Below are 27,499 nucleotides of genomic sequence, written 5' to 3'. Positions count from 1 at the left end.
TATATATATATATATATATATATATATATATATACACACACACACACACACACACACACATACATACACACACATTCTATTGTGTATATAGATAGAAAATATATTGTATATACACATATATTTCTATCTACATATAGAGTAGAATATATATAGAATACATATAGAATATATGTCTATAGAATAGAGTACATATGTATATATATACACAAATATATATATTTGTATACATATAGGATATATCAAATATATATGGTATACCATATCTAGAGGATATATATATGATATATGATATATATAGGCATATATACACACACACACATATGTGTGTGTGTGTGTGTGTATATATATATGTATATACACACACACACATCATATATATGATCACAGAGACTGAAAAGTTCCACAATGACCAACTGTATACTAGAGAGCCAGGGAAGCCAATAGCAGCTCAGTCCAGAAAGCCAAAAGCTTAAGAATGAGAAAAGCCCATGACTCAGCCCCTAGTCCAAGGCAGAAGGCCCAACAGCCCTCCAAAGGGTCACTGATGCAAGTCTCAGAGTCCAAAGGCTAAAGAACCTAAAGTCTAATGTACAAGGGTAGAACCAGAATAAAAGATGCTCACTCCAGAAGAAAGAGCAAGAGAGTAAGAATGTTTCACTCTTTATTCTCTCTGCACCATCCACAGTGCCTACCCCCATTCAGGGAAAATCTGGTACTCTCACTTCACTGATCCACATGCCAATCTTGTTTGGAAACAAGATAAGTTTTTCCTAAAGGGAAAGGCACAGGCCCTAAAATACTTAAAAACAATCTTGAAAAAGAACAATAAAGGAAGTTATTACTCTGATATTAAGTTCTATTTGGAGGATATAGAAATTAATACAGTGTGGGCACACTCTGTAATCCCAGTGACTTGGGAGGCTGAAGCAGGAGGATTGCAAGTTCAAAGGCAGCCTTAGAAATTTAGCAAGGCCCTAAGCAACATAGCAAGACCCTTCTCAGAATAAAATATTGAAAGGCCTGGGCATGTAGCTCAGTAGTAAAGCCCCCTGGGTTCCTCAGCACCAAAAACAAAACAAGAAAGAAAAGAAGCAACTACTCTGTACTGTAGGGTTTCCCTCAGTATCCATCAGCTCTAGTTGGAAACTCAGTGATGTTTGCATTTTTCTAAGGCAAAGGCTTTTACAAAAGCACTTCCATTCCCAGCCCATAATTTGTGATCTCAGTACCAACCTGTTATCACTTATCACCACCACAGGGCCCAATAGAAAGGAAGGTCATTATAGGAATCTGATGCAAACTTTTCACAAAATCCAGTCTATCTCTTTAGACTCATTAAGAGAGAGAGATGATTGAAACTTTTGAAGTTTTTATGATTCCATGTCCATGGGTAAAAATGTGTCTATGTGATTGCATATGGAAGGTGTGGGAAGGGCCCATGTTAGCACACATCTTCCCCTCCTAGGTCTTCTGGTGGACTCACTTCCCCTTCCCTCCCCAATCTTTTCTAGGTACTCCTGTTCTCATGGCCTGATAAACTAACTTCAGTGCCCTGGGGACAATGACCTCCAAGCTTCAGTGCAAACTACTTTTCCACATTCAAGATTATTAGTTAGGACTCATTTCTGCAGAGGAGACCTTGACATGACAGCTGATAGTTTAAGCACTAGCTAGGTGCCAGCAGTGATCAAAATGCACCCTCTGGCAGGCACAGTGTTGCACACCTGTTATCCCTGCAGCTCAGGAGGCTGAGTCTGGAAGATCATGAGTTCCAGGCCAGCCTCAGCAACTTAGTGAGACTGTATTAAAATTAAAAATAAAAGGGGCTGGGGTTGTAGCTCAGTGTTAAAGAGCCTCTGGATTGAATCCCCAGTACTTGGCAAAAATTTGGTAATTCCTTAAATCCTCAAAACAACCCCAGAAGCTTTTACCGCGGTCATTTTACCAATGGGGAAAGTAGGGTCCAGGGAGAAATAGTGAATTATCCAAAGTAACATAGCTAGTACCTCAGCAGAGCCAGGATTTCAAACCACCTTTTGATCTAATTCCACAGCTGAACTGCTTTGAAAGCAGCACTGCCTCCCTGTGGAAAACAAAAGCAATACAACACTATTCACTGCCCTGGAGCTGAAAGTGGGGCATCTGGAGGACAAATGTTCCAGACTGAAATATATAAGGTCACTTGCCAGTGTATGGTCTACTCAGTGTAATCAAGAAAATCTGAATCTGGAACTAAGACAGCTAAATGCCCCAAACTTCAGGGCCAACCAAAAAGCAGGTGAAAACCTCCCAATTAGCTGGGTGCAGTGCCACATACCTGTAATCCCAGTGGCCTTAGAGGCTGAGGCAGGAAGATTGCAAGTTCAAAGCCAGCCTCAGTAATTTAGCAGGGTCCTGTCTCAAAATAAAAGATAAAAAGGGCTGGGGATGTGGCTCAATGTTTAAGTACCCCTGGGTTCAATCCCTGGTAGAAAAAAAAAAAAAAAAAAAAAAACCTCCCAATTAGTTGGGTGTAGTGGTGCATGCCTACAATTCCAGCAACTTTGGAGGCTAAGTCTGGAAGATGGTAAGTTTGAGGCAAGCCTGGGCAACTTAGTGAGACCCTGTCTCAAAAATAAATAATTAATTAGATAAATATGGCCTGTAATCCCACCAGATTGAGAGGCTGAGGCAGCCTCCCAATCAAAAGTTCAAGGCGAGCCTCAGCAATTTAGCAAGATCCTGTCTCAAAATAAAAAATAAAATAAAAAGGCATGGTGATGTGATTCAGTGGTGAAGAGCCCAGGGTTCAATCCCTAATACAAAATAATAATAATAAATTTAAAAGGGGCTGGGGATGTGGCTCAGTGATTGATTGCCCCCTGGGTTAAATCTCCAGTACCAATAAATGAATAAATAATAAAGGTTGGTGATGCAGCTTAGTACTAGTGCCCCATGCCCAGGAGTTTGATTTCTAATTTAGGGGGAAGAAAAAAAGCAAACCAAAAATACCTCCCAATCACCTAGTCCCTCAGCTTCCCAAACTCCCTTCAATTTTTTTTTTTTAATTGGGGAGGGGGGCGGTTACTGGGAATTTAACCCAGGTGTGCTTTACAATTGAGCTCCATCCCAGCTTTTAAATTTTTTATAAATATTTTTAGTCGTAGTTGACACAATAACTTTATTTTATTTAATTATTTTTATGTGGTGCTGAAGATCGAACCCAGGGCTTCCACCGCCACCCAAGTCCGTTATCCACCAGGGCCTCTTGGAGGCACAAGAACAGGTGGCTTTCTCCTCTCCGTTGTGGACCCACTAGGTCTATGTCGTGGGTTCCAGGAAGTAAGTTCTAGCACTAAAGTTTGGCATTCATATACCAACAGTGCCAGCTTGGGACTAACATGAAAGACTGTTTTCCAATTAAAACCACTGTATGTAGTAGCCATTGGACCAGGCCTCACGACAACCTGCTTCAGATCAATGAAAAGGAAAATTTTGCTTCCAGAGATGGGACCAGCGAGGGACAAATCGGAAGACATCTGAGGCAGTGCCAGTGGGTGAATTCTAAGACCCAAGAGACCTCTCTGGTGGTGGTTGAAGGTGGAGAGGAATGGGCGGGGTTGATCTCTGGAAGCTCAAGTCTTCAAGATAAGGAAACTAGGAAGCAAACCCAAGGTCCCTGTGACTAGCGGGCAGATGGCCAGAGTCGGAATCCCCAAGAAAGCTTATTAAAATGCGAATCCTTAAGCTCATATAAGACCCAATGCGTTAATATCAGGTTGGGCCGAGAAATATGTATTTTTAACTAGCTTTTCTAAAAAAAAAAAAAAAAAAAATCCTTCCACACACAGTTTTGAGACTCACTTAGCAGGCCATGACAGATTAAAGAGATATTCCAGACCCGCTCTGGTTAGGTTACTCTAAGGCTGTTGGTTGAAAAGCCCTCACTTTGTCACAACCCCCGAGCTCGCCTCGCCCAACCCCCAGGGACCAAGAAGCGATTAGACCGGAAATGGGAGCAATTCCAAAGCAGCTTGAAGCTAGGAAGCCCGGGAGAGTCCCAGCTCCTCCCACGTCAGCATCCTTCTGGGCCCGGAGCGCGGCGGGCGACGTGAGGCCTACCGGGAAATGTAGTCCACAGCGCGGCTCCGCGCCTGCGTCCTGGGCAGTTGCCGGTGAGCTTGGGAGAGCCTTGGGCGCTGAGGCGGTGAGTCCCGGAGCGGCCAGAGGGCGTGGTCGTCCCTGGGGCGCGGGCGCGGGTAGCGGGGTTCCCTTCGCCTGCCTGGGCTAAGCGAACTGGCAAATTTCAGATGTGCCTCGGGCGGCAGCCGCTGGAGCAGCGAGGGGCGGCGGGCCCCTGTCGGACCAGGGACCCCGCCGCCGCTCCCTGCGACCCGGCCAGGCCTTCCTGGGATTCCTCACAGGCTGGGAGTGCCCCTCTGGGCGGCGGGACCTCGTCGCCCAGGAGCGCTCGGAGACCGCGCCCGTGACACCAGCATCCGATTTTAAACCAGCTTTTAGACTTTTCAGGGACATGTCACTCGTGCCGTTCCTCAAGTGCCCCCTTTTCTCACATCGGTTTACTCATAGGCCGTGTGAAGGCGGGTTCACGACAGGGAGATTTGGGAGGAAAAAACAGCCCCCAGTGCAGTTAACTTTTAACTGGGAAGGACAGATGGAAGGAAACAAGGAAACCCGGAGGGTCACTTCCCTGGTAGACGTGGTGGAAGGTTTTGGGTCAGTGAGGGGAGGGCTGGCCAGCTGTGAGGCTGGAGCAGATTAACTGGTAGGTCCACAGCCAAAAAAATCGCAGTTCCTGGATGCCCTCCAGCAACGGTTAGATGCCTAGGCTCTGGAAGGTAGAAGTTTCCTAGGAAGGAGTCGTGACCAGCAATAAACTTATTGAGCCCTTTCCTTGTGTCAGGCATGCTGCTTTTCGCTTTCCTTGCAGTTGGATCCGGGTGGGATATTTTATAAAGTTAATGCTATGATTATGCATGTATTGTACACAGAGGCATTGAGTGTCAGGGTCACACAGCTAGTAGGTTATTACTTCTAAGTCCATCTGCCACCATCATGATAAAGGGTGATAATAGGAACAGAGTTTCAATTCTGATTAATGGAATGGGAAAAAAGTCCTGAGTGTTCTTTTTCTTGAATTCCCGCCAGAGAGCTGGCTCAGCAAATGCAGAGGACCCATAGTACATGGGCAGGTACAGATCCTGAAACCTGTGGAGACATGTGGGTGACCACCTCGGTGACCTCAGAGTTATGCTAAGAGTACTTTGATATTTTTTTTGTTGTTGTTGTTGTTGTTGATCACCCTTTATTTTATTTGCTTATACGAATTGCTGAGAAAGCTAGTGCCTCACACATGCTAGGCAAGTGCTCTACCACTGAGCCACAACCCTAGCCCCACTCTGATGTTTTTTTTTTAGACTTCTTAAAAGCAGAAGACTATGGGTTTAACATCATGGACATTTTCTCTTGGCACTTACCATGTGACTTTGGACAATTTAATTTAATTTCCCCTAAGCCTCAAACCTCTGTTCCCTAATCTGCATTCCTGGGATAATACTAATAGGGAACGCCTAAGATTGAGTGAGGGTTAACTGAATTAATACATGCAGGATGCTTAGAACAGTATCTGGCATATAGCATGAACTTGGTAAATGTCCTTCATTATAAGTGAAGAGCAAATTCCTGTTGAGCTGCCATATAGCAGTGTATTTTTCACAAAGGGGAGCCACTTGGAATATTACTGAAAGATGAGGATCTTAGTGATATAGGCTGAACTGTACATACCTTGAATGAAGAAGAATGAGGGGTCAATGATTTGCTGCCCTTGAAAAGTGTGATTTTGCCTAACTTCACTTTGATCAAAGGCTATTAAGTGGTACTTAAACCCTGATGGTGAAAGTTATTCAAAAGTATTGTTTTGGTTTTTTTTCTGTACTGGGAATTTTAACCCAGGGATTCTCTAGAGCTGAGCTATATCCCCATCCCTTTTTATTTTTTATTTTGAGACCAGTTCTGGTTACGTTGCTGAGGCTAGATTCAGACATTCAATCCTCCTGCCCTAGCCTCACAAGTCACTGGGATTACAGGCAGGCATGACTCAGAAACATTGTTAATATTCCTCCCACATTTCCTTGGAGACCTCCATATATTCAGAAACACATGATACTTGGATTAGACAAGGAATAGGGTTAAATGCCAACAGATCTTTAGGGGCATATTTAAAGCTAGAGTTCTTAGCCTTGGGATGGTAGAATTCAAGAGCAGAGCTGTTCAATAGAATTTTTGGCAGTGATATTTATTGAGCACTTGAAGTTTTTGTTACTGTGACTAAGAAACTAAAATTTTAATTAAACCTAAAGTGTCACATGGGACTATTGGCTACCATATTAGACAGAACAACTCTAGAGGGTATATGAATAAACTGAGATTCTAGAAACTTTTTAAATGTTCTCAGAAGAGGATATGTATGTATTTTTTTCAGGCTGCAAGTCCTCAGATTCTCAAAACCACTAGAAAGATAACAAAGTGATCATGTAGGTCTTTGATAAAGATAAATAAAGACAGTGAGTATGTCCTCTTGTAACCATTGCTGTTTCTCTTTTCTCATTTTTTTCCCTGTCTTCAGCTATAGGTGTTTTCCCCTGATTATTACACAGAACAAACTGAAATCCGAGACCTCAGGTCCCAGATAAACTCTAATCTTCTGAAAGAGGCAATGGCTGTGGCCCTGGGTTGTGCAATCCAGGCCTCCTTGAATCAGGGCTCTGTGCTGCAAGAGTATGACACTGACTGTGAAGTGTTCCGCCAGCGCTTCAGGCAGTTCCAGTACACAGAGGCAGCAGGGCCTCATGAAGCTTTCAACAAACTCTGGGAGCTTTGCTGTCAGTGGCTGAAGCCAAAGATGCGGTCTAAGGAGCAAATACTGGAGCTGCTGGTGTTGGAGCAATTCCTAACTATACTGCCCACGGAGATAGAGACCTGGGTGAGGGAACATTGCCCAGAGAATAGAGAAAGAGTTGTGTCACTGATAGAAGATTTACAGAGAGAACTTGAGATACCAGAGCAGCAGGTGAGAAAAGAGTATGGGGTCTTTGTTGTTAGATCAAAAGAAGTACTGAGGCAACTGGATCTAGACCAGACATTTTGTCTGTGTACCATTCTCTAGCCTTGACACTTCTCTCAGATGTCTTTTTGTTTTTTCTTTTTGCTAGAAAGAGTTATCAAGTCAGTGGTTCTCAAACTGGCCCGACCCTACCCCTTTCTGTAACACATATTTTATAATATCTCTTTATTATCCATAAATGAAACTTACACATAACAAAGTACCTATCTGTAACAACCAAATGCTTTTATGTATTGTTCCATGACCTGCAGGTCAAATCTGACCTTGGCCTGTTTCTGTGTACATTGTGAGCTAATAATGACTTTTACATTTTTAAAGTGTTTTTTTTTTAAAGAGGAAGAAGAAGAAATAAGAAAGTAAACATAGTCGAAAAGCCTAAAATATTTACTATCCAGCTCTTTACAAAAATAGCTTGTTGACACTGAAGACAGTAGAATCTAGAAAGCATATAAAGGAAAATGAACATAGTATATTATTTACTAATACATATATCTGTAGAAATATGTTTGCTTGACTTTACAAGAAGATATCATGAAATTGTCAGATGCCTATCTCTCTTCTTAGAATTGTTATAGTGCAACAGCCAGTATTCAGACTAATACAGCTCAAGTACTATGCACTGTGGCTGCTTGTCAGATGATTTCCCCAAGTCTTTGTAAATTGGAACAAGTAATGTAATCTTTCTTTGATTTGCACAGTAGTGCATTCGTAGGAAATCCAAGTCATCCTAAAATATGGAAAAATTGTATCTTTTCAACATGATATTGATGCTGGGAGATGCTCTTCAACTATATGAATGTTTGAGGGGGAAATGCACAGTTGGTAGGGACCTGAAACAACTCTTGCTTTGTGAGCAATGCTCCCATCTCAGGTCCACTAAATCCCAGTAGACAGCAACAGCCAGCATATGTTGGATACTTCACAGGGGCAGTGGAACTGCCCTGGGTTCAGAAGTATCACATGATGCCTGTGTTTTGGGAGCACAGGGCTGAGGGGAAGATGTTTTTCCAGCAGGGTGTTGGGGTGCTGGGTCCCCTGTGGGGCAGGGCTCGCAGGAGCTGTTGGCTTCAGGGCACAAAGAAGTCTGAACAGGAAGCTTCTAAAGGTTTCTGCTTCCCCAGACTAGAATGCGGTAGTGGTTTCCCTTCCCTTCTGTCTTCTTAGTTTTGTTTACCATACAAGATTTTGTCTTCAGGTGCTCTAGACTGCCCCTGCCCAGCACAAGAGCCATGAGCCATGTATGGCTCTTGAGCACTTGAAATGTGGCCAGTGCTGGTTGAGATCTGCTGTGGGTGTAAACTGCATAGCCCATGCAGAAGCTGTGATGGGGAGAGGAGGTAGTACTTGGTAATTGTTTGGATTGATTACATGCTGCAATCCTGGTGGTTTGCATATGTCACGTTAAATCTGACGGGCTATTAAGATTGAGGACTCCCTGGTTCCTTTTTTACATTGTGTCCTATGACCACTGGAAAATTTCAAACTACACATGTGGCTCTCATTTGACTGCTAGTCAGCAATACTTTGCTTTAGAATGAGGTTAAACTAACTTCACTTCTTATGGATAACTCTAAACTGATGGGTTTTGGCATTTCCCCCAGGTCGATATGCATGACATGCTCTTGGAAGAACTGGCTCCTGTAGGAACAGTACCCATGCCAAACATGCACCTAGAGACATCTGCACTCCAGGGAATGGGACCTGTCCAGGAGGCTCCCGTGACAGGGGCCTGGATCCCACAGGCAGGGCCTCCGGAGCTGAACTATGGTGCTGCTGGGGAATGTCAGCCCTTTCTGGATCCTGGTAAGGCGGGGTTTTCTTTCTGCTCTTTTGTGTCTGACCGAGCGCACAAGAGCTCTCAAAGGTTGGGGTTGCTGGGAAACATGGATTCCCCAGTGGAAATGGACCTCTTGGATGGAAAGGAGCGGGAGGAAGAGGAGATGTCTCTCTGGGAACAGCAGGGGAAAATGCATTTTGGGTACAGCGGCATGGGGAACAGGTGAAAGTAACCACCCTTCTCATGAGTAAGCAGTCACTCAGCCCCAGCACCACCTGGGGTACAGGTTTAACAAGGTCTCTGAGCAAAGTGCTGCACACACCACCCTTTGAGAACCACGGCCCTGGACACAAATGGGTGCGTGCTAGCAGGAGAAAAGGCCAGGTGGAGAAAGGCAGCGGGACTGGATGCCTGGGTGTTCCTGTTTCCCTTCCCTTTGCCATTTCCTTACATCGCTACCCACGCCCTGTCCCAGCCCTCCCCTCCCCCACTGAAGCTTGGGCCCAAGTGTGGTGGGAGTCCTCTCCCTTTCCCCAGCAGCTCAGCGTCACCATGTTGGCACACCAAGACACTGTGTAGTCCTGGGAGCACCAAAGAGCCCTGCAGATGAAAATAGGTGGAGAACGGTCCATGTTGCAAAACAGAAATGTGGGATGCCCCCATCACTAGCACACGGCCAGGGCTTAGCAACTGTGTCCCCTTCCACTTCTCCACATTTATTCCCACAGTCAACGTTCTGAGCACCGTGAAGAGCCAGGCATCTTGCTGGACCCTGTGACTAGACAGTCCACGAGGCAGGAAAGCAGCCCCAGCTGTCCTGGCACCCACTTCTGGTGGACAGTCCAGATATGTTGGATATGTGATGGGAACGTGTGTTGGAGGGCTTAGGATGCTGGCAGAGCACACAGCAGGGGCCCTTGCCATCATTAGGCTGAGAGGGAAGACCTCTGGAGGAGGGGGATCTGGGGTAGTAGCTCTAGGATGGATTGGAGTCAGCCATTGAGTGGTGGGAGTGAGGAGGGGGAGCCTTTGCAGAAGGGCTGCAAGTGCAGAGGCCCCGGGGCAGAGAGAAGACCTACTGCTACACTCTGAGGGGTCGGCAGAAGTAGAGAAGCAGGGGTAGAAATTGAAGAAGCTGGAGAAAGAAGCAGTGTCCTGAGTCATGAAAAACTTTTTCTTGTATTTGAGGAATCAAAATTTAATATCAAGCTGGGCATCGTGGTATAGGCCTGTAATCCCAGCCTGTAATCTCAGAGGCTGAGGCAGGAGGAGTGCAAGTTTGAGGCAGTCTCAGCAACGTAGTGATGCCCTAAGCAATTTAGTGAGACCCTGTCTCAAAATAGAAAATAAAAAAGTGCTGGGAATTTTGCTCAGTGGTTAAACACCCCTCTGTTCAATCACTGGTGTCCCCCCAAAAGATTTAATATCAAGGCTGTGGGGAATGTTTGAAAGTTCTCAAATATCATCAGAGTGATATAGGCAGACTTACATTTTAGGAGATCACTCTGGCTACAGTACTAGTGAGATCCAGTGGAAATGGGGACACCTTTGTGAGGTTGTTGAAATCCTCCAGGTGGGAGAGAAGTTTTCTGAACCATGGGTGTATTGGTGATGATGGAGTGAAAAGGGGTAATTCAAAAGATATTTAGCAGGTATGAAATATAGGACTTGGTGGGGTGTCAGTGATGAACCAGAAGGTATGAAGGATGGCATCCAGATTGTAATGTTATTTACTGACATGGAGAACACAGATAAGGATCAAATTTGGTGGGTCAAGGTGAGTTTAGATTTGAACATATGGATCTAGGGTGCTTGTGGATTTCATTTGCTTTTTCTTTTGGTACCAGCGATTGAACCCAGGGGCACTTAACCACTGAGGCACATTCCCAGGCCTTTTAGTTTAGTTTTTTTTTTTTTAAATTTGAAACAGGGATTTTAAGTTGCTTAAGGCCTTGTTAGCTGCTGGGGCTGGCTTTGAACTTGCAATCCTCCTGCCTGTGCCTCCTAAACCACTGGGATTACAGGCATTCACCACTGCACCAGACACATATTTTTTAAATAATGCTGACCAGGAGAGGAAAACCCTGAAATACATTTTCTTATTGTGGTCATTGCAGAACTATATGATGTCATCATTTATATTCCAGTCTTTATGTTACCTTCATTTAAAAGTCTGCTAAATAATTATTTTAAAAATCTGTGTTTATGTATGTGTGCTTGCCACAAATAGTAGAGTTTCATTAGTCCTATCAAATTATAGCTCTTTTGATATATACATTCTGATTCTACATGTTAATTTGCTTCTTTTATCAATATTACAGGTTCAAAGATCACAGAGCAGCAGTATTCATCATGGTGTAAAGCACATGAAAATTCAGTGTGCTTAACAAAAGATAGGTATAGTTAGTTAATCAAGTAAGAAATACAAATTTGGAAGAGGGGAAGTATCCTGTTTTCCCTGTTTAAAGTATATAATATACTTTGCAAAATGATGTAAGACTTCTTCCTCCATTATTTAAAGGTTACTTAAATATTTAAACATCTTGATGTATTGCATGAAGCAGATCCTATTGGAGATGGAGTGAAAAGCACAAGATACTGGCTAAGTGAAGAATGAATTTAAAAGTAATGGAAGAAATCAATCGAGTTTATGTTAAAGTTTGCAATATATTCTCTGTCAGCAAAATATTAGGATGGTTTGATTATATGAAATGTGTGTGTGCACACAAGTATTTTGGTCATTTAATGATATTTTTTATAACTGAAAGCACACACACGTTCATTGCAAAATAAAAAAAGAACTTAAAGGAAAAATGCAGAGTGATCTAAGGAAGACATAAACAAAAAAAAAATCCATCATTAAATAGAAGCCAGACACTCTAAATCCTACAGGTGGGTAATGCTATTAGAATGTCTGTAGTCAGAAAGAAAAGAGGCAAGGAGGCACTGGTCCTAAAAGCATGAAGGGTATCATGCCAACTCTATCTTTAGAGAATGTGGAATTCAAAATTATTACACCAAAATTGGAACATATTTTCAATTATCAAACCTTTGGGGTTTTTTTAACTTTATTTTTAATTTTTATGTGGTGCTGAGGATCGAGCCAAGCATCCTGCATGTGCTAGGAGAGTGCTGTACCGATGAGCCACAAACCCAGCCCCCAAACTTTGGGTTTTTGTTTCAATCAATAAATTTTCGTTTGGAATACATGTGAGATGTCAAAGATCACATCCTTTTGGTGATGAAGGTTATGAGAGATGAAAATTTAAACATGAAACCCATACTATCTGGAAAGCATCAGAACATTCTTGTCACTTAAATCTTTCCAGATTATCCTATTATATGAAATAGTTAACTGTAAGGTAATATCTAACCCCAAACTATAGTAATAATATTTCACAGTGTAGTGGAACCTTTATGACAGATTTTGCTAATGGAGCTTGATAAAGTCTTTCCCTGAGTATAGGACTTGAAGAGCATTCTTCAGTAATCACCTTTTTAGTTAACCTGTGGTTGCTTTTTCCTTCTTTGTATTATTTAGCTTTTGTTTCAAAATAAATTATTCTGCCCCCCAATTTTAGCAACGTAAGGAAAAAGCATTTATCACAGTTTCTGAGAGTCAGGACTTTGGGAGTTGTTTATTGGATATTTCTGGCTCAGAGTGTCTTTATAATTTTAATCAAGTGTCAGCAGGGCCTGTCAGGCAGCTTCAATTCCTTGCTAAGAGAGTTTCTTCAGAGGCTACCTGAGCATCAGCATGACAGGACAACAGGCTCCCCCCCCCAGTAGATGATCCAAGAGAAAACAAGGGGCATGCCTTAGCATCTTTGGTAACCTAGTCACACACCAGCTTTTCTACCACATTCTCTTTATTAGAAGGGAGTCACTAAGGGCTGGGGTTGTGGCTTTGTGGCTCAGTGGTAGAGCGCTTGCCTTGCATGTGTGAAGCACTGGGTTTGATCCTCAGCACCACATATAAATAAATAAATAAGTAAACAAACAAACAAATAAATAGAATGAAGATATTGTGTCAAAAAAAAGAAGGGAGGCACTAAGTTAAACCTACCAGCCGCACCCCACAATTAAGTGTTAAGTGAAGGAAAGGAAAAATCCTACCTCTGGAATGGAAGAATATCAAAGAATCTGGGAGCATGTTTTAAAATGATCATGTTTTCTTATGTTTAAGACTCTTACCATTTTCAACTAATTTTATAGGGTGTGAGGTAGGGGTCCAACGGATACTTTATCTGCATGTGGATAGCAAGGTGTCTCAGCATTATTTGTTGAAAAGGCTATTCTTTCTGCATTGAATGTCTTTGAAACTATTGTTAAAAATCAGTTGATTGGAGGTATATGGGCTTATTGCTAGATGCATTATTTCCATCCTACTGATTCATATGTCTATTCTCATGGATGTACCAGACTGTCCTGATTATTATTGCTTTGTGGTAAATTTTGAAATCTGAAAATGCAAGAATTGAACTTTGTTCTTATTTTTCAAGATATTCTGGATTTGTTGTAATTTCACCAGTTTCTACACAGAAGTCAATTAGGATGCTTTTAGGGATTGTATTAGATGTGGATCAATTTGAAGAATATTACCAATGTTAACAATATTAGATTTTGTGATGCATGAGCCTAAGATGCTTTTCTATTTATTCAGATTTTCTCTGATAGCTTTCAACAATGTTTTATAGGTTTTGTTTTTGTTTTTGGTACTGGGGATTTAACCCAGGGGCACTTTGCCCAATGAACTACATCTTCAGCCCATTTTATGTTTTATCTTGCTAAATTGATGAGGGTCTCACTAAATAGCCCAGGCTAGCCTTGAATTTGTAATCCTCCTGTCTTACCCTTCCAAGATGCTAGGATTACAGGCATGTGTGTCACCACACCCAGCTATAGTTTATAAAGTATAAGATTTGGGCTGGGGATGTGGCTCAAGCGGTAGCGCGCTCGCCTGGCATGCGTGTGGCCCGGGTTCGATCCTCAGCACCACATACAAACAAAGATGTTGTGCCCGCTGAAAACTAAAATAAATAAATAAATATTAAAAAAAAATAAAGTATAAGATTTGTATTAAATTTTTTCCTAAATATTTTATTCTTGTTAATGTTATTGTCGGTGGAATTGTTTTCTTAATTTTATTTTTGGATTGTTTGTTGAAAGTATATAGAATTACAATTGATTTTTCTATATTGATGTTGTATCCTACAAATTACTGAACTTGCTTATTATTTCTTAGTAAATTCTTTAGAACTTTCTATGTACAGAACCATGTCATCTGTGAAAAGAAACAGTTTTACTTCCTGAGATTCAATCTAAATCTGTTTTGTTTTTGTTTTTTGTTTTTTGCCTAGTTGCCCTTGTCAGAACCTTAGTACAATGTTGAATAGAAATGGTGAGAGTTCACATCTTTGCCTTTTTTCCTGCTTGCAGGAGAAATTTAATTTTTCACAATTACTTATGATTTTAGCTGTGGATCTTTCATAGATGAGGAAATTGCCTTCTATTTGTTGTTTGAGTTTTTTAAAAAATCAGGAAGCAGTATAAATTTTGCTTGATTATTTTTTTCTGTAGGTATTGAACATGTGATTTTTTATTTGATATTCTATTGTAATGTTATATTATCTTAATTTTTAATGATAAATCATCTTTGCATTCCTGGGATAAATACCTGGTGTATAATTCTTATTATGTATTGCTAGATTCATTTCACTAACATTTTGTTGAAGATCTTTACCCCCATATTCAGAAGAGATACTGGTCCTTTTCTTGTCCTGTCTTTATAAGATTTTTTTTTTTTGTCACAGCAATAAGGGCCTCATAGCATGAGTTAGAAAGTCTTTCCTCCTCTTCTTTCTTTCTTTCTTTTTTTTTTTAGTTAAGGGGAGATGGTGCTGAGGATTGAACCCAGGACCTTGCACATGCAAGGCAAGGGCTCTGCTACTGAGCTATATCCCCAGCCCTCCTCTGCTTTTTTTTTTTTTTTAAGTATTTGAAGAATTGCAGTTTTTTTTTTTCTGTTTTTCCTTATACTTTCTTTTTTTAAAATATCTTTATTGATTTTTATGTGGTGCTGAGAATCAAACCCAGTGTCTCACACGTGCGAGGCGGGCATTCTACCAAATGAGCTATAGCCCCAGCCCTCTTTTTTTAAATATTTATTTTTTAATTGTAGTTGGACACAATACCTTCATTTTATCTATTTTTATGTGGTGCTGAGGATTGAACCCAGGGCCTTGCATGTGCTAGGCGAGCAACTCTACCACTGAGCCACAACCCAGCCCTTTTTGCTTGTACATTCAATGTCATATTTGTAGAACTGTTGTCTAAATCAAGGTCATGAAGATTTTAACTTACACTCCTTCTCTTATGTATTTATATCTTACATTCATCTATTTAAATAAATATTTTAAACGGTGAACCAATATCATTCTTTTGCACATGGATATCCAGTTGTCCTAGCACCATTTATTGAGGAGACTACTCTTTCTCTATTGAATTTTCTTAGCACCTTTATAAAAATCCATTGATTATAGCCAGGTGTGGTGGCACATGCCCTTATTTATTATCTGATTTATTTTCATACATTTGTTTATAGTATTCCTTTATAATTCTTTTGTAAGGTTAGTGGTAGTGTTACCTCTTTCATTTCTGATTGTAGTAATTTGAGTTTTCTCTGAACATGTTTTTATGGTATAGCATCTTATGTGTCCTGGAGAATTTTCTGTTTGCACTTATGAAGAATGTATATTCTGCTATTATTGGGTGGAGTGTTCTATGCTTGTTTGCCATGTTTAACTTATGATATTTTCTTTGTCTTCTATAGTTAATCAGATTTTCTATCCATTAATACAGAAGTTATTGAATTGTGTATTCTTCTATTTCTTTCATTTTTTTGCTTCATGTATTTTGGTACTTTGTAATTAACTGCATATGTGTTTATAACTGTTTTCTTTTTCTGATTGATCATTTTATCATAAAATGATCCTCTTTAGTAGCATTTCTTGTTTTAATATCTGTTTAGTCATCTTGTGGATGTTATTTACAGGATATGTATTTTTCCATCCTTTGCTTTCAATCTATTTTTTTTTTTTGGTGGCACTGGGGATTGAACCCAGGGGCCCCTTACTAGTAAGTTACATCCCCAACCTTTTTATTTTTTTTAAATTTGAAACAGGATCTCACTAAGTCACTGAGGGTCTCTCTAAATTGCCAAGGCTGGCCTTGATATTGAGATCCTCCTGCCTCAGCTTCCCCAGTTGCTGTGATTGTAGGCATGTGCCACTGCGCCTGGCTTCTTTCTTTCTTTCTTTTTTTTTTTTTTCATTTGTTCCTGTGGATTTTAGTAATCAATTGGAATCATCCAGACCAATACAACTTTGCTCTCACCCACCTCACTTGTGCTATTATTGACAAATACATTACATTTCTATATATTGTAGCACTTATTTTAAAAAATATTTTTAAAGAAAGAAGCAGAATTTTTTATTTATTTATAATTTTTCTCATTACATACTTACCTTTATTTGTACTATTTTTTTCATTTGGCTTCTGTGGTCACTTGCCCAGATGAGGAACTTCCTTAGTGTTGTTTTCAACTCTCTGTCTATAGATTATATGATATATATTACATAAAACATAATATAATTTACAATATATATGATATATATATTTTTTGATAAGTCTGCTAGAATTGAATTCTCTGTTTTGTTTCTCAGGAATATCTTTATTGCATTTTATAGTGCTGGGGATCAAATCCAGGGCTTCACGCATGCCAGGCAAGCACTCTACTACTGAACTATATCCCCAGCCCTTGCATATTCATTTTTGAAAGATAGCTTTGCTAGTTGTAAGATTCTTGATTGCCTGTTTTTATGGTACTGTGGATTGAACCCAGGGATCATTTGCCACTGAGCTTCATCCCTAGCTTTTTTTAGAGACAGACTCTCACTAAGTTAATTAATGCCTCAGGAAAGTTCTGAGGCTGGCCTTGAACTTGTGACCTCCTGCCTCAGCCTCCCATGTTGCTGGGATTATATAAATGCACCACCATGCCCAGCATACATTTTTTTTCTCTGAGTACTTTGAATATGTCAACCTCACTGCCTTCTAGCCTCTGTTGTTTTCTGATGAGAACTCAACTTTTAACCCCCTCGTGTAACTGATGAATCATTTTTCTCTTCCTGTCTTTTAAGGTTTTATCCTTTTGTGTAAATTTTAGATCTTTATTTCATCTGTGGATCTATTTCCGTGTGTTTTTTTTCTATGTGAAATTCATTCTGCTACCAAACAAGTAGAGGCCTCCATATGACCTGAAGAGCCTGGATGGCTTTGTGTGTGATAGACATAATGTTTGTATCTTGTGCCTATTTGCTGCATGCCCTCCAGTGACACAGATTTCTTGTTTTGTAATACTTGAAATTTTTCTTGGGATGTGAATTTTTTTTTCAAGAAACCCTTATGAATTTCTTGAAATCACATAGAATCATCAGTGTGTTCCTTCCTGGATATGCACATTAATGTTTTTCAATGTTTGAGATCATTTTTTCTTGTAATATATTTTGCTGCCCTGATATCTATCATTCCAGAGAGACTGTGCATAGCTAAGGATGTGCTCCAGGAAGAGTGATGTCAGGTTAATATTGCTTAATAATACTTAGTATTGCAGGGGGATAGACTTCACTAAAATTACCCAGTCATTTGATAATAAATAAGCAAATAACAATGAAAGACCTTGGGGAATGGTATAGATTTGCTACAATATATTATATAAAATGTCCAATACCAACACAAATTTATGAGACATGCATGTTGATACAAAACTATTGGGGCAGGGGAAATCAGGCAACAGAGTCCATTTATGAGAGTGACTAGAGATCATATATAACAGAAAAACACTTTAAAGTAACCATTATGACTGTATTCTAAGAACTTGAGAAAACCACAATTAAGTAAAGAAAGTTATGATGACAATATTATATCTCATAGAGAATAGCAATAAAGAGATAGAAATTAGAAAAATCAAATGGAAATTTTAGAGTTGAAAAATATAAAAGCTGTATTTGTTGGCTTTCCATTACTGTAACAAATACCTGAGATAATCAACTTTTTGGAGATTTCAGCATCATCAAAGCTTTTGGGCCTATGGCCAGGCAGCACATATGGTGCAGAATACATGGTGGAACAACTGTTCTCTTCATGGCCAGGAATAAAAAAGAAAGAGGAAGAGACCAGGGTTCCACAATTCCTCTCAAGGGCACACCTCCCAATAACTTAAAATTTCCCACTGGGTCCTGCACCTTTAATTTCCACCACCTCCCAACAGCATCTAGCTGGGGACCAAACCTTTAACATATGGACCTCTGGGAGACACATATAAAATCTCAGGAAAAAAAAAAAAAGGCTCGGGGATGTAGTTCAGTGGTAAAGTGCCCCTGGATTCAATTCCTGGTTACTGCTCCTCCACCAAAAAATAGACATAGAAGTAATTTAGTGCACTGATGTCAGCACACAGATGGTTCATTCACCTCCCATAGATTAGAGAACCTCCTTGAAGTGAGCACAAAAGAATGTTTCCATTTTTCTTTTGTTCTTATCATAAAAAATTTTAAAAAAACTTCCTGTGACTCCAGATGAAGTAGTCTTAACTGAGGAGGAAGTAGATATCAAGAGGCCCTATGTCCAAGAAATCAGCCCAAATTTTGGAACAACCAATGATGAATCAAACTATCATGCTTTCCTTCTTTTCTTTGACCAGGATATCCATTACCAAAGCTTGATGTGACCTTCCCACTGGAGCATAGAGAAGAGCCATGGGTGAAAGAATTACAGGATTCCAAAGAAATGAAACAATTACTTGATTCTAAGATAGGTAAGTAAATGTTCATTAATGTACTAGGGAAGAAGGGAAAGAAAATTTCAACTTAATTGGGGTAAAGAGCTAGGAATTCTATTTAGGAATTTCTATATTTCTGTTAATGGTTTAATATGACTCTTTTTTTAAAGAGAGAGATAGAATTTTGTAATATTTATTTTTTAGTTCTCAGCGGACACAACATCCTTGTTTGTATGTGGGGCTGAGGATAGAACCCGGGCCGCACGCATGCCAGGCGAGCGCCCTACCGCTTGAGCCACATCCCCAGCCCAACTCTTTATTTTCCTTCAGTTTTTTTCCCTCTCTTGGAACACGATAACATTGGCAATATTCCATTTCTTCTCTTAGGTTTTGAAATTGGGTTAGAAAATGAAGAAGATGCTTCAAAACAGAAAAAAATGGAGAATATGTATCCATTTGTTGTAACATTAGAGGGGAATGCTCTACATGGCCCCATTTTGCAAAAAGACTATGTACAGTTAGAAAATCAGTGGGAACCACCCCCAGAGGATTTACAGACAGATTTAGCAAAACTTGTAGAACATCAGAACCCCACTCTAGGAGAGACACCCGAGAGTTCCAACCTAGAAGAACCTCTCAACCCTAGGCCTCAGAAGAAAAAGAGTCCAGGAGAGAAACCTCACCGATGTCCTCAGTGTGGAAAATGTTTTGCTCGGAAGTCACAACTTACTGGACACCAGCGAATTCATTCGGGAGAGGAACCTCACAAATGTCCTGAATGTGGCAAAAGATTCCTCCGTAGTTCAGACCTTTATAGGCACCAACGGCTTCATACAGGAGAGAGACCTTATGAATGTACTGTATGTAAAAAGCGGTTCACTCGGCGGTCACACCTTATCGGGCACCAGAGAACACATTCTGAAGAAGAAACATATAAATGCCTGGAGTGTGGAAAAAGTTTCTGTCATGGATCAAGTCTCAAAAGACATCTGAAAACTCACACAGGTGAAAAACCTCATAGATGTCATAGCTGTGGGAAGAGTTTTAGTCGACTGACAGCACTTACTTTGCACCAGAGAACGCATACTGAAGAGAGACCTTTTAAATGTAATTATTGTGGAAAAAGCTTTAGACAGAGACCAAGCCTCGTTATTCATTTAAGAATTCATACAGGGGAGAAGCCATACAAGTGTAGTCATTGTTCTAAAAGCTTCAGACAGAGAGCAGGTCTTATTATGCACCAAGTTACTCACTTTAGAGGACTTCTTTAAGAATTGTTAAGAGAAATAGGTCCTGTAGAGATTAATATTAGCTCAAAAAAGTCATAATTTGGAAGAAGCTCTTTGAACTTACAAGAACAGCATTTTTTTTTTTTTGGCGGGGAGGCTATTTTTTAAATCCATCTTCCAAGGCATATAAGTTCTAGAGTATCCACCTATTCTTGCAGCTATCCTAGATTTGATTATTCTGTCTTTTTTTATTACAATGGAAAACTTTGTGTTCTGCCGGGGCAACCATATCATAAGTGTAAGCATATAAAGGATGATTATCCTTTTAGGGGTAGGGTCAATATAATGGATAACCATGTGTAGATGACATATCTATAATAGAATACTTATTCTGCTGTGTAATTATTAAAGTTGACTACATAAGCTCAGAGCTTTAGATATGCCCCAGGTGCAAGAAAGGAGACAATGGATTTTGTCAAACAATAAAAAGTGTAAGGAACACAAGGATGAAGGGGAATATTATTTGCCTCATAAAAATAGGGTTACTTCTATTGAAATTTCTATGTTTAAGAAAATCAAGATTGTAACCTTTACTTTTGAATTTGCCAAGTTTACTGGTTTGCTTAGTTGGAAGTCTGTGGTGATGGTGCTTAGAGAGGATTATTGATTTGGTAATTAAGCTATAGATCTGGAAGAATTAACTTGACAGTTGAAGTTGTACAAGTAGAATGAATTTTCTTTCATTTGACTAGAGAACCAATATTAATGGATTTTTCACTCTCCTTTGATATTCACTTATGTGTCTTTCAGTGCTTTTGAAATTTTACCCATTTTTAAAATTCAGTGTCTCCATAAGTATGTGTCATGGCACACTTAATTCTGCAAGATATGTTGCAAGTAAGTTTGGAAACTGCTTCCTGCTGTTTCTCCTTCCTAGATTCATAATGCATATCAGCATATGAAAATCTCAGAGAGGTCCTCTACTAAAGGAAGATAAAGCACCTCTTTGGGCTTAACGTTTTCTAAACTTATTGACCCCAGAACCTTTTTTCATATACACCTAGTAATAACTTTTGAACTAGTATTTTGCAAATATCCCTTAGAACACACTGCCTTAAATAACTATTTCTATAGCTATCAGTGTAGTCCTGTTGATCCCAAGTTAGTAATCTCCATTTATTTCAAGGGTATTATGGAAATTTCTTCAAAGATATACATCTTTTGTATAATATACAAAACATACAGCACATCATTTTAAGGAGGTGGGGATCACTAATTCAGATAATTGCCCAGTGATTCTAAACCTCTTTGAATTTTACTCATAATTACACACACACACACACACACACACCACAGTAGCATATACATACAGACCCATACATACATCAAATTAAGGAATTGAGGGTCACTCATTCAGATTAATTGTGAATTGCCCAGTGATTCTCAACCTCCTTGAATTTTACTTATAATCTTATAATTACACATACACACACAGTTATTACTTATATAAACATTTTCATATAATCATGGTAACAACTCCAATTCTCATAGCGAGGGAAGAAGTCTTATCAATTAAAGCTGTTACTATATGAAAATATTCATTGAGCCTAATTCCTTGTTATCAGATACAAGAAATAGGACATTCAAGCATTGTCCCTTATGAAGATATCCAGTCATCCTTTCCTTAAACTAGAACTAGGGAAAGTGTATCTCTTCTATTGCATTGAAATTCTTGGAAGTGATATATAAGTATTTGGGGGGTATCTACTATGTGCCTAACTAGTCCTGTTCTAGGCTTAATGGAGCTAGTAAAGAAATATAATTCATGGATCAGGCTCATAAAGAGTTTATAATATCTGTAATTAAACAAGTGTTGGAAAACAAATGGACAACAATGCAAGAGAGTCTATAATTAAGTGCCAAATCATATTAAGTGCCAGAGCCGGGATGTGTCTTTAATTCTTAACATCCAGGTCCCTGTATGATGCTGCTATAAGTCTGGGGTTAAACTGAGATCCCAGTAGCAATAAACATGTAACATGGGAGGAGTATGAATGTAGAGATGAAAAATGCAGAATGTAATGGCTTCTTTTTTCTCTCTTGTGGAATTGCATTCAAACCAGAACAGTGCCTTAGAATGGATGTGCCCAACTGCTCTGTATTTATACACTATTTTAATAAAGTGGAAACGTATATGCTCTCCCTGCTTCTCTTGCATCAAGTAATTGTTTGAACAACCTAGAGCTGCTTCTCTGAATAGTGGAAACAAGCACCACTATCCCCATCCCAAGCTGGATTCATTTTTCTGTTCACAAAGTGCTATAATTACGCATTATTTTTAGCATTTAATACAGTCAATTTTAGCTGGTAGGCTTAGTTGCAATCGTAGTATGATATGCCTCTTACCCCTCATATATATCAGAAACACGAATTACTTGATTTTTACAGGGTAGAGAACACCTTTGAACATTTCTTTGTTACAGTGCCCTGTTTACAGTAAGCATTAGTATTTGTGGCATTGAATTGAGAAGCTTGTGAAATAGTTCTTGGAAGCAGATTACACAGTTAGATGTGCTTAATTAGGGCACATACAGTACCTACCTCCTAACTGTTATGAAGGACAAAAATCAGTACCCACTTCGTAAGTACTATAAAGATTAAAGGCATTATATTTTGTTCAAGTCTTAAGAGTATAAGCTTTTAATAAATATCCAGCATATTGTATTTGCATTCTTTGTTGTTTGATAATAAAAGCATTTCACTCTATGTATTTTCTTCTTAAGTGTGGCTTTGGTCATATTCCATCATTTTTAAAGATTTTTTATTTTGATATTGGGGATTGAACCCAGGGGCATGCTACACTGAGCTATGTCCTCAGCTATTTTTATTTTTAGATGGGGTCTTTCCAATTTGCCAAGCCTGGCCTTGAACTTGCAATCCTCCTGCCTCAGCCTCCCAAGTCACTGGGATTACAGGCTTGTGGCACCACCTTACCCAGCTTCAAATAGAATGTTTTGATTGATGATTTCAAAGTTGTTTCAATTTTTATTATAATTTCCTTTAACCCAAGAGCTATACAGTGTTGTCATTTTCCTTTTGCTTTTTGGTTTGACTGTATTATGACTAGAAAACATATTTCATTCCATTTCTTCTTTCATTTTGTTGTTGTTTTTGGTTTTGAACCTGGAGATTGGACCCAGGGTGTCCCTAAATTGCTGAAACTGACCTTGAACTTGCAATCCTCCTGCCTGGTATTACAAGTGTGTGCCATAGCACCTGGCTCATATAATTTTTTAAAGACATATGTTTTAAAATATGTCAAGTATCCTAAAGACTCTACAAAATAAGAATTCTATTTGTGGATACAAATTTGGAATACAGTCTTTGGCTTCTCAATTACTTTAATATCTTTAGGATTATTTTTGTGAAGGAGCAGCAACATGGAGATTGGGAAACTCCCTTGTCTGTGTCCCTGTACTTTTATACTCCCTTTTCCCTTGAATAGAATTTTTTTTTCAAAAAAATTTTGGTGGGTAGGTACCAGGGATTGCCCAGAGATGCTTAACCACTGAGCCACATTCCCAGCTGGTTTTATATTTTATTTTGAGACAAGGTCTTCCTAAGTTGCTGAGGTTGGCTTTGAACTTGTGATCCTCATGCTTCAGCCTTCCAGGTTGCTGCAATTACAGGCATGCACCACTATGCCCAGCAAGGAGTCTTCTTTTGTGGCATGTTCCATGGATGTTCTGTGGCAATTGATAATAGCTGCCTGAGTATTGAGGCTACCAGTAAACACAGGAGGCTAAAGGACCTAGGAGAGACCTAGCTTCTTCAAACCAGGCCGAGAACATTCTCCTAAGGAGTCCATAACTTTGTCCTCCTGAAGGCAGAGAGAACCTTGAAGGGAGCACCTTGAAACTTCTGTAACTGGACCTTGTGAATCAGCAGGGGTTGTTTCACAGTGTGCCAAGGAGGTTAATCCAGGACAATAGGAACATACATGGGAGTGGGTGCCCAAGAGACTCACCAATAGGTGGCGGAGGAGAGTCGTTGCTCTTTGCCCCCTACACCTGAGGTCCCCAGGCCTTCTGAAAGGACAGTCTCTTGCACCTCCAGGAAACTGTGTGAGCCTTGGTCCTCAACCCTCTCTCTGTTCCAGCCTCTGACATGGGCAGAATCTTCTCCAAAATTACCAGAGCTCACCCTTAAGGCAGGGCCTAGCCCCAGCTCCTGTGCAGTGCAGACAGCAGGTGTGCAATGGGATGGGAAGAAAATTCATCTCTTAGTCTCTTCTTGTTATTAATAATCAGTTTGCTTACCCCAGATTCTGGGACTTCAACCACTGAGATTGAGGAGGGTGGGTAAATTCTCTTCTCCCCTGAATAATGTACAAATTAGCCCTTATCAAGTTTTTCCAGCTACATTGTCAAACATGATTTCTCTGTGATCTAGAAAGACCTAAGTTCACATTTTCTAAGGATCCTAAGATAGTAAAATATACAATTTTTCATATATTTCAAATATTTACACTTAGTAAACATCTTTATCACCTAGTACAAGAATATGAATGTATTAATTATTGCAAATGACTTCAAAAATAAAAAATTTGAGGTCTTCTCTAAAGATCAGACCATACCCTCTTGGCCATGGGAGAGGCGTATTTGCCCCTACTTTGAAATATATTCTATAATAATTCTTTTCTTTCTTTCTTTTTTGCACCAGGGATTGAACCCAGGAACACTTAAGCACTGAGCCACATCCCCAGCCCTTTTTAATATTTTATTTAAAGAAAGGATCTTGCTGAGTTGCTTAGGGCCTCACTAAGTTGCTGTGGCTGGGTTTGAACTTCAATCCTCCTGCCTCAGCCTCCAGAGCCACTGGGATTACAGGTGTGTGCCACCACTCTATAATAATTTTTTAGCCACATCTCCCCAGTTAGGTTGCCCTTTTTAAAAAGTAATATAGTAGAGGAAAAACAGGTGAAGAAGTAGCAGCCCCACACCTTGTCCTGGAGTGCAGGGAAACAGTTCATCTTGGGAAAAGTGGAGTCCCCGTTCTAAGATGTTTCTTAGATGGTGCTTTCCAATCTCCCCACAGACACACCAAGGGAAGAGAGATGGAGATTTTTAATGCTTACTTCAATTCTCCAATTCCTTCACTTTCAAGCTGAGAATAGTATAATTCACACTGAGAAGTTCTATGATTACAAAAAAAGAGACCTTGGCAATGTCTCCAAGTTTAATTTCTTTACCTGTTGTGACAGGTTTAAGTCAGGTGTGCAAATTATTTGCCCCTGTTTTTGTCAAAAGGTAGTGTGTGTATGTCTCTACAACTAACAATACAGCCCTAAAATACATGAAGCCAAACTGACAGAATTGAAGTGAGAAATGGATAACTCAATAACAGCAGTTGGAGACTTCAGTATTCCTCTTTCAATTATGAATAGAACAACTAGGCAAAAGATCAACAAGTAAATAGAAAACTGAAACAGCATACCACTCAACAACAGTAAGAAAGCACATTCCTCTCAAATGCACATGAAATATTTTCCAGAATAGATCATATGCTAAGCCATGAAACAAGCCTCAATAAATTTGAAGAAATGAAATCATATAAAGTATGTTTGCTGACTCCAATGGAATGAAATAAGAAGTCAGTAAGAGAAAGAAATTTAGAAAATTGACATCTACATAGAAATTAAATGTATATAATTATTGAATAATTATTGCCTCAAAAATATATTACAAAAATCAATAAGAAAATACTCAATGATAGCTAGGCATGGTGGCTCATACCTGTAATCCCAGTGCCCTGAGAGCCTGAGGCGGTTTCATTTTTGTTTCTCTTTATTTTGTCTTTTTTAAAAAATTATTTATTCTAATTTGTTATACAGGATAGCATAATGCATTTCTATTTATAGTACACATATAGAGCACAATTTCAATTCATAATACACATATAGAGCACAGAATCACAAGTTGAAAGCCAACCTCAGCAACTTAGTAAGGCCCTAAGCAACTTAGTATGAGGCCCAACTTAGTAGTGAGGCCCTAAACAACCCTGTCTCAAAATAAAATATAAAAAAGGGCTAGGGACATGGTTCAGTGTTTGGGTTCAATCCCTGGTACAAAAATATTTATAGAAATACTCAAAGATAGGGAAGTGGCAGGGGTTAGGAAAGACTGTGGAATGAAATGGTCATCATTACCCTAAGTACATGCATGAAGACACGAATGGTGTGACTCTACTTTGTGTACAACCAGAGACATGAAAAATTGTGCTCTGTATGTGTACTATGAGTTGAAATTCATTCTGCTGTAATAAAATTTGTAAATAAAATTTACAAATTAGAATAAATAAGTAAATTTTTAAAAAGAAAATACTCAAAGATAAACAAAAATGAAAACTGAATGTACTAAAACTTATGGGATTTTATCCACCCTCCCCATTGGGGGCTTTTTTTTCCCCACTTCAAAGGAAACTGGTACTTACATACAAATTCTTCCAATTGCTACGTGTATCTCTTTTCCTGGGGCCCAGGCATATGGAGGCCAAAGGGATCAGCCCAAGCCAGCAGTTGAGATTTTGTAATCCATGAGACATACTTCCCAGAGACCAAAAAAGAGAGTGGTTTCCATGCCTACTCTGCCCTCTGTGGTTCTGGGATCCAGGGCATCTCCATCTCTTCACTGCATATCAGGGACAGGTTCTGTTGTTTGCCTTACCCAGGGCACTGAGGGCTCAGCAGCTGGGTGGTTCACAATTGGAGGTGTTGGTGTCCTCAGGCTCCAAGGGGACTGGTTACTTGAGTTGCACCTTCCAAGGGTTTCCAACCTAGGTCTCTGGCTCTTACGCCTGGAGAAGATGAGTCCTGAGAAGCTAGAGTGAGACTGAGGATGCTCCAGTGTGTCAAATTACACAAGGCCTGACACTGGCAGTCAGAAACTCAGGGTCACTGGTGGTTTGGGAACTTCAAGGACAAGAAATGCAGGACAGTCACGCAAAAGGACCACAGCAGGGTGTGAAGAGGGTTCACACTGGTATGCTAAGCTCCCTGGCTGACTCCACCTCATGGGGATCCTGTTGCAAACAGGGGTCATATCTAAGGATTTGTGGCCAGTTCTGAGGCCTCCACTTTATCACCCCAACCCCTGGCACCTGCCTGTCTAATCAGGTGGGGAAGGGGTGGTTTCTAGGTGTGATCCCCATGGAGTGGCATGTAACTAACTCCTTGCATGGGCCCCTTGGTTCAAACCAGATCTGAGGAGAGTGTTATCTACACTAGAGGTCACACTTCTTCTCTTGGAAGAATCACCTTCCCCCTCGCAGTCCTGGGAGGACCTCCTCAAGTCTCTCCCCTTCACCCTTAGGAGACTCCTGTGTGTTTGACATATTCTATTATGCTCACCCTTGACTGAATGTGAGTCTAAGGACAGAGACATGGGAACCAGTGTTTCCTCCCAAGGTAACAACCCAAGGGAGGAAGACAGTAGGGAGGGAGGACATAGCAGATTACCCAAGTGGTGGGA

General features: G+C 40.0%; 1 protein-coding gene across 1 annotated transcript; it reads left to right on the top strand.

Annotated features, from left to right (window-relative positions):
* Positions 1-4,112: 4,112 nt before the first annotated feature.
* Znf449 (zinc finger protein 449) lies at positions 4,113-22,736 on the top strand. Its single transcript, XM_015498056.2, has 5 exons — positions 4,113-4,186; positions 6,626-7,069; positions 8,725-8,926; positions 18,664-18,777; positions 19,129-22,736. The coding sequence occupies exons 2-5, from the start codon at positions 6,716-6,718 to the stop codon at positions 20,010-20,012; spliced, it is 1,554 nt and encodes a 517-aa protein (XP_015353542.1). The 5' UTR covers positions 4,113-4,186; positions 6,626-6,715; the 3' UTR covers positions 20,013-22,736.
* The last annotated feature ends 4,763 nt before the right edge of the window (positions 22,737-27,499 follow it).

This window comes from Marmota marmota, unplaced genomic scaffold (assembly GCF_001458135.2).
Source record: "Marmota marmota marmota unplaced genomic scaffold, marMar, whole genome shotgun sequence".
Classification (NCBI taxonomy): domain Eukaryota; kingdom Metazoa; phylum Chordata; class Mammalia; order Rodentia; family Sciuridae; genus Marmota; species Marmota marmota.
This window is presented reverse-complemented; position numbering and strand designations above follow the sequence as displayed.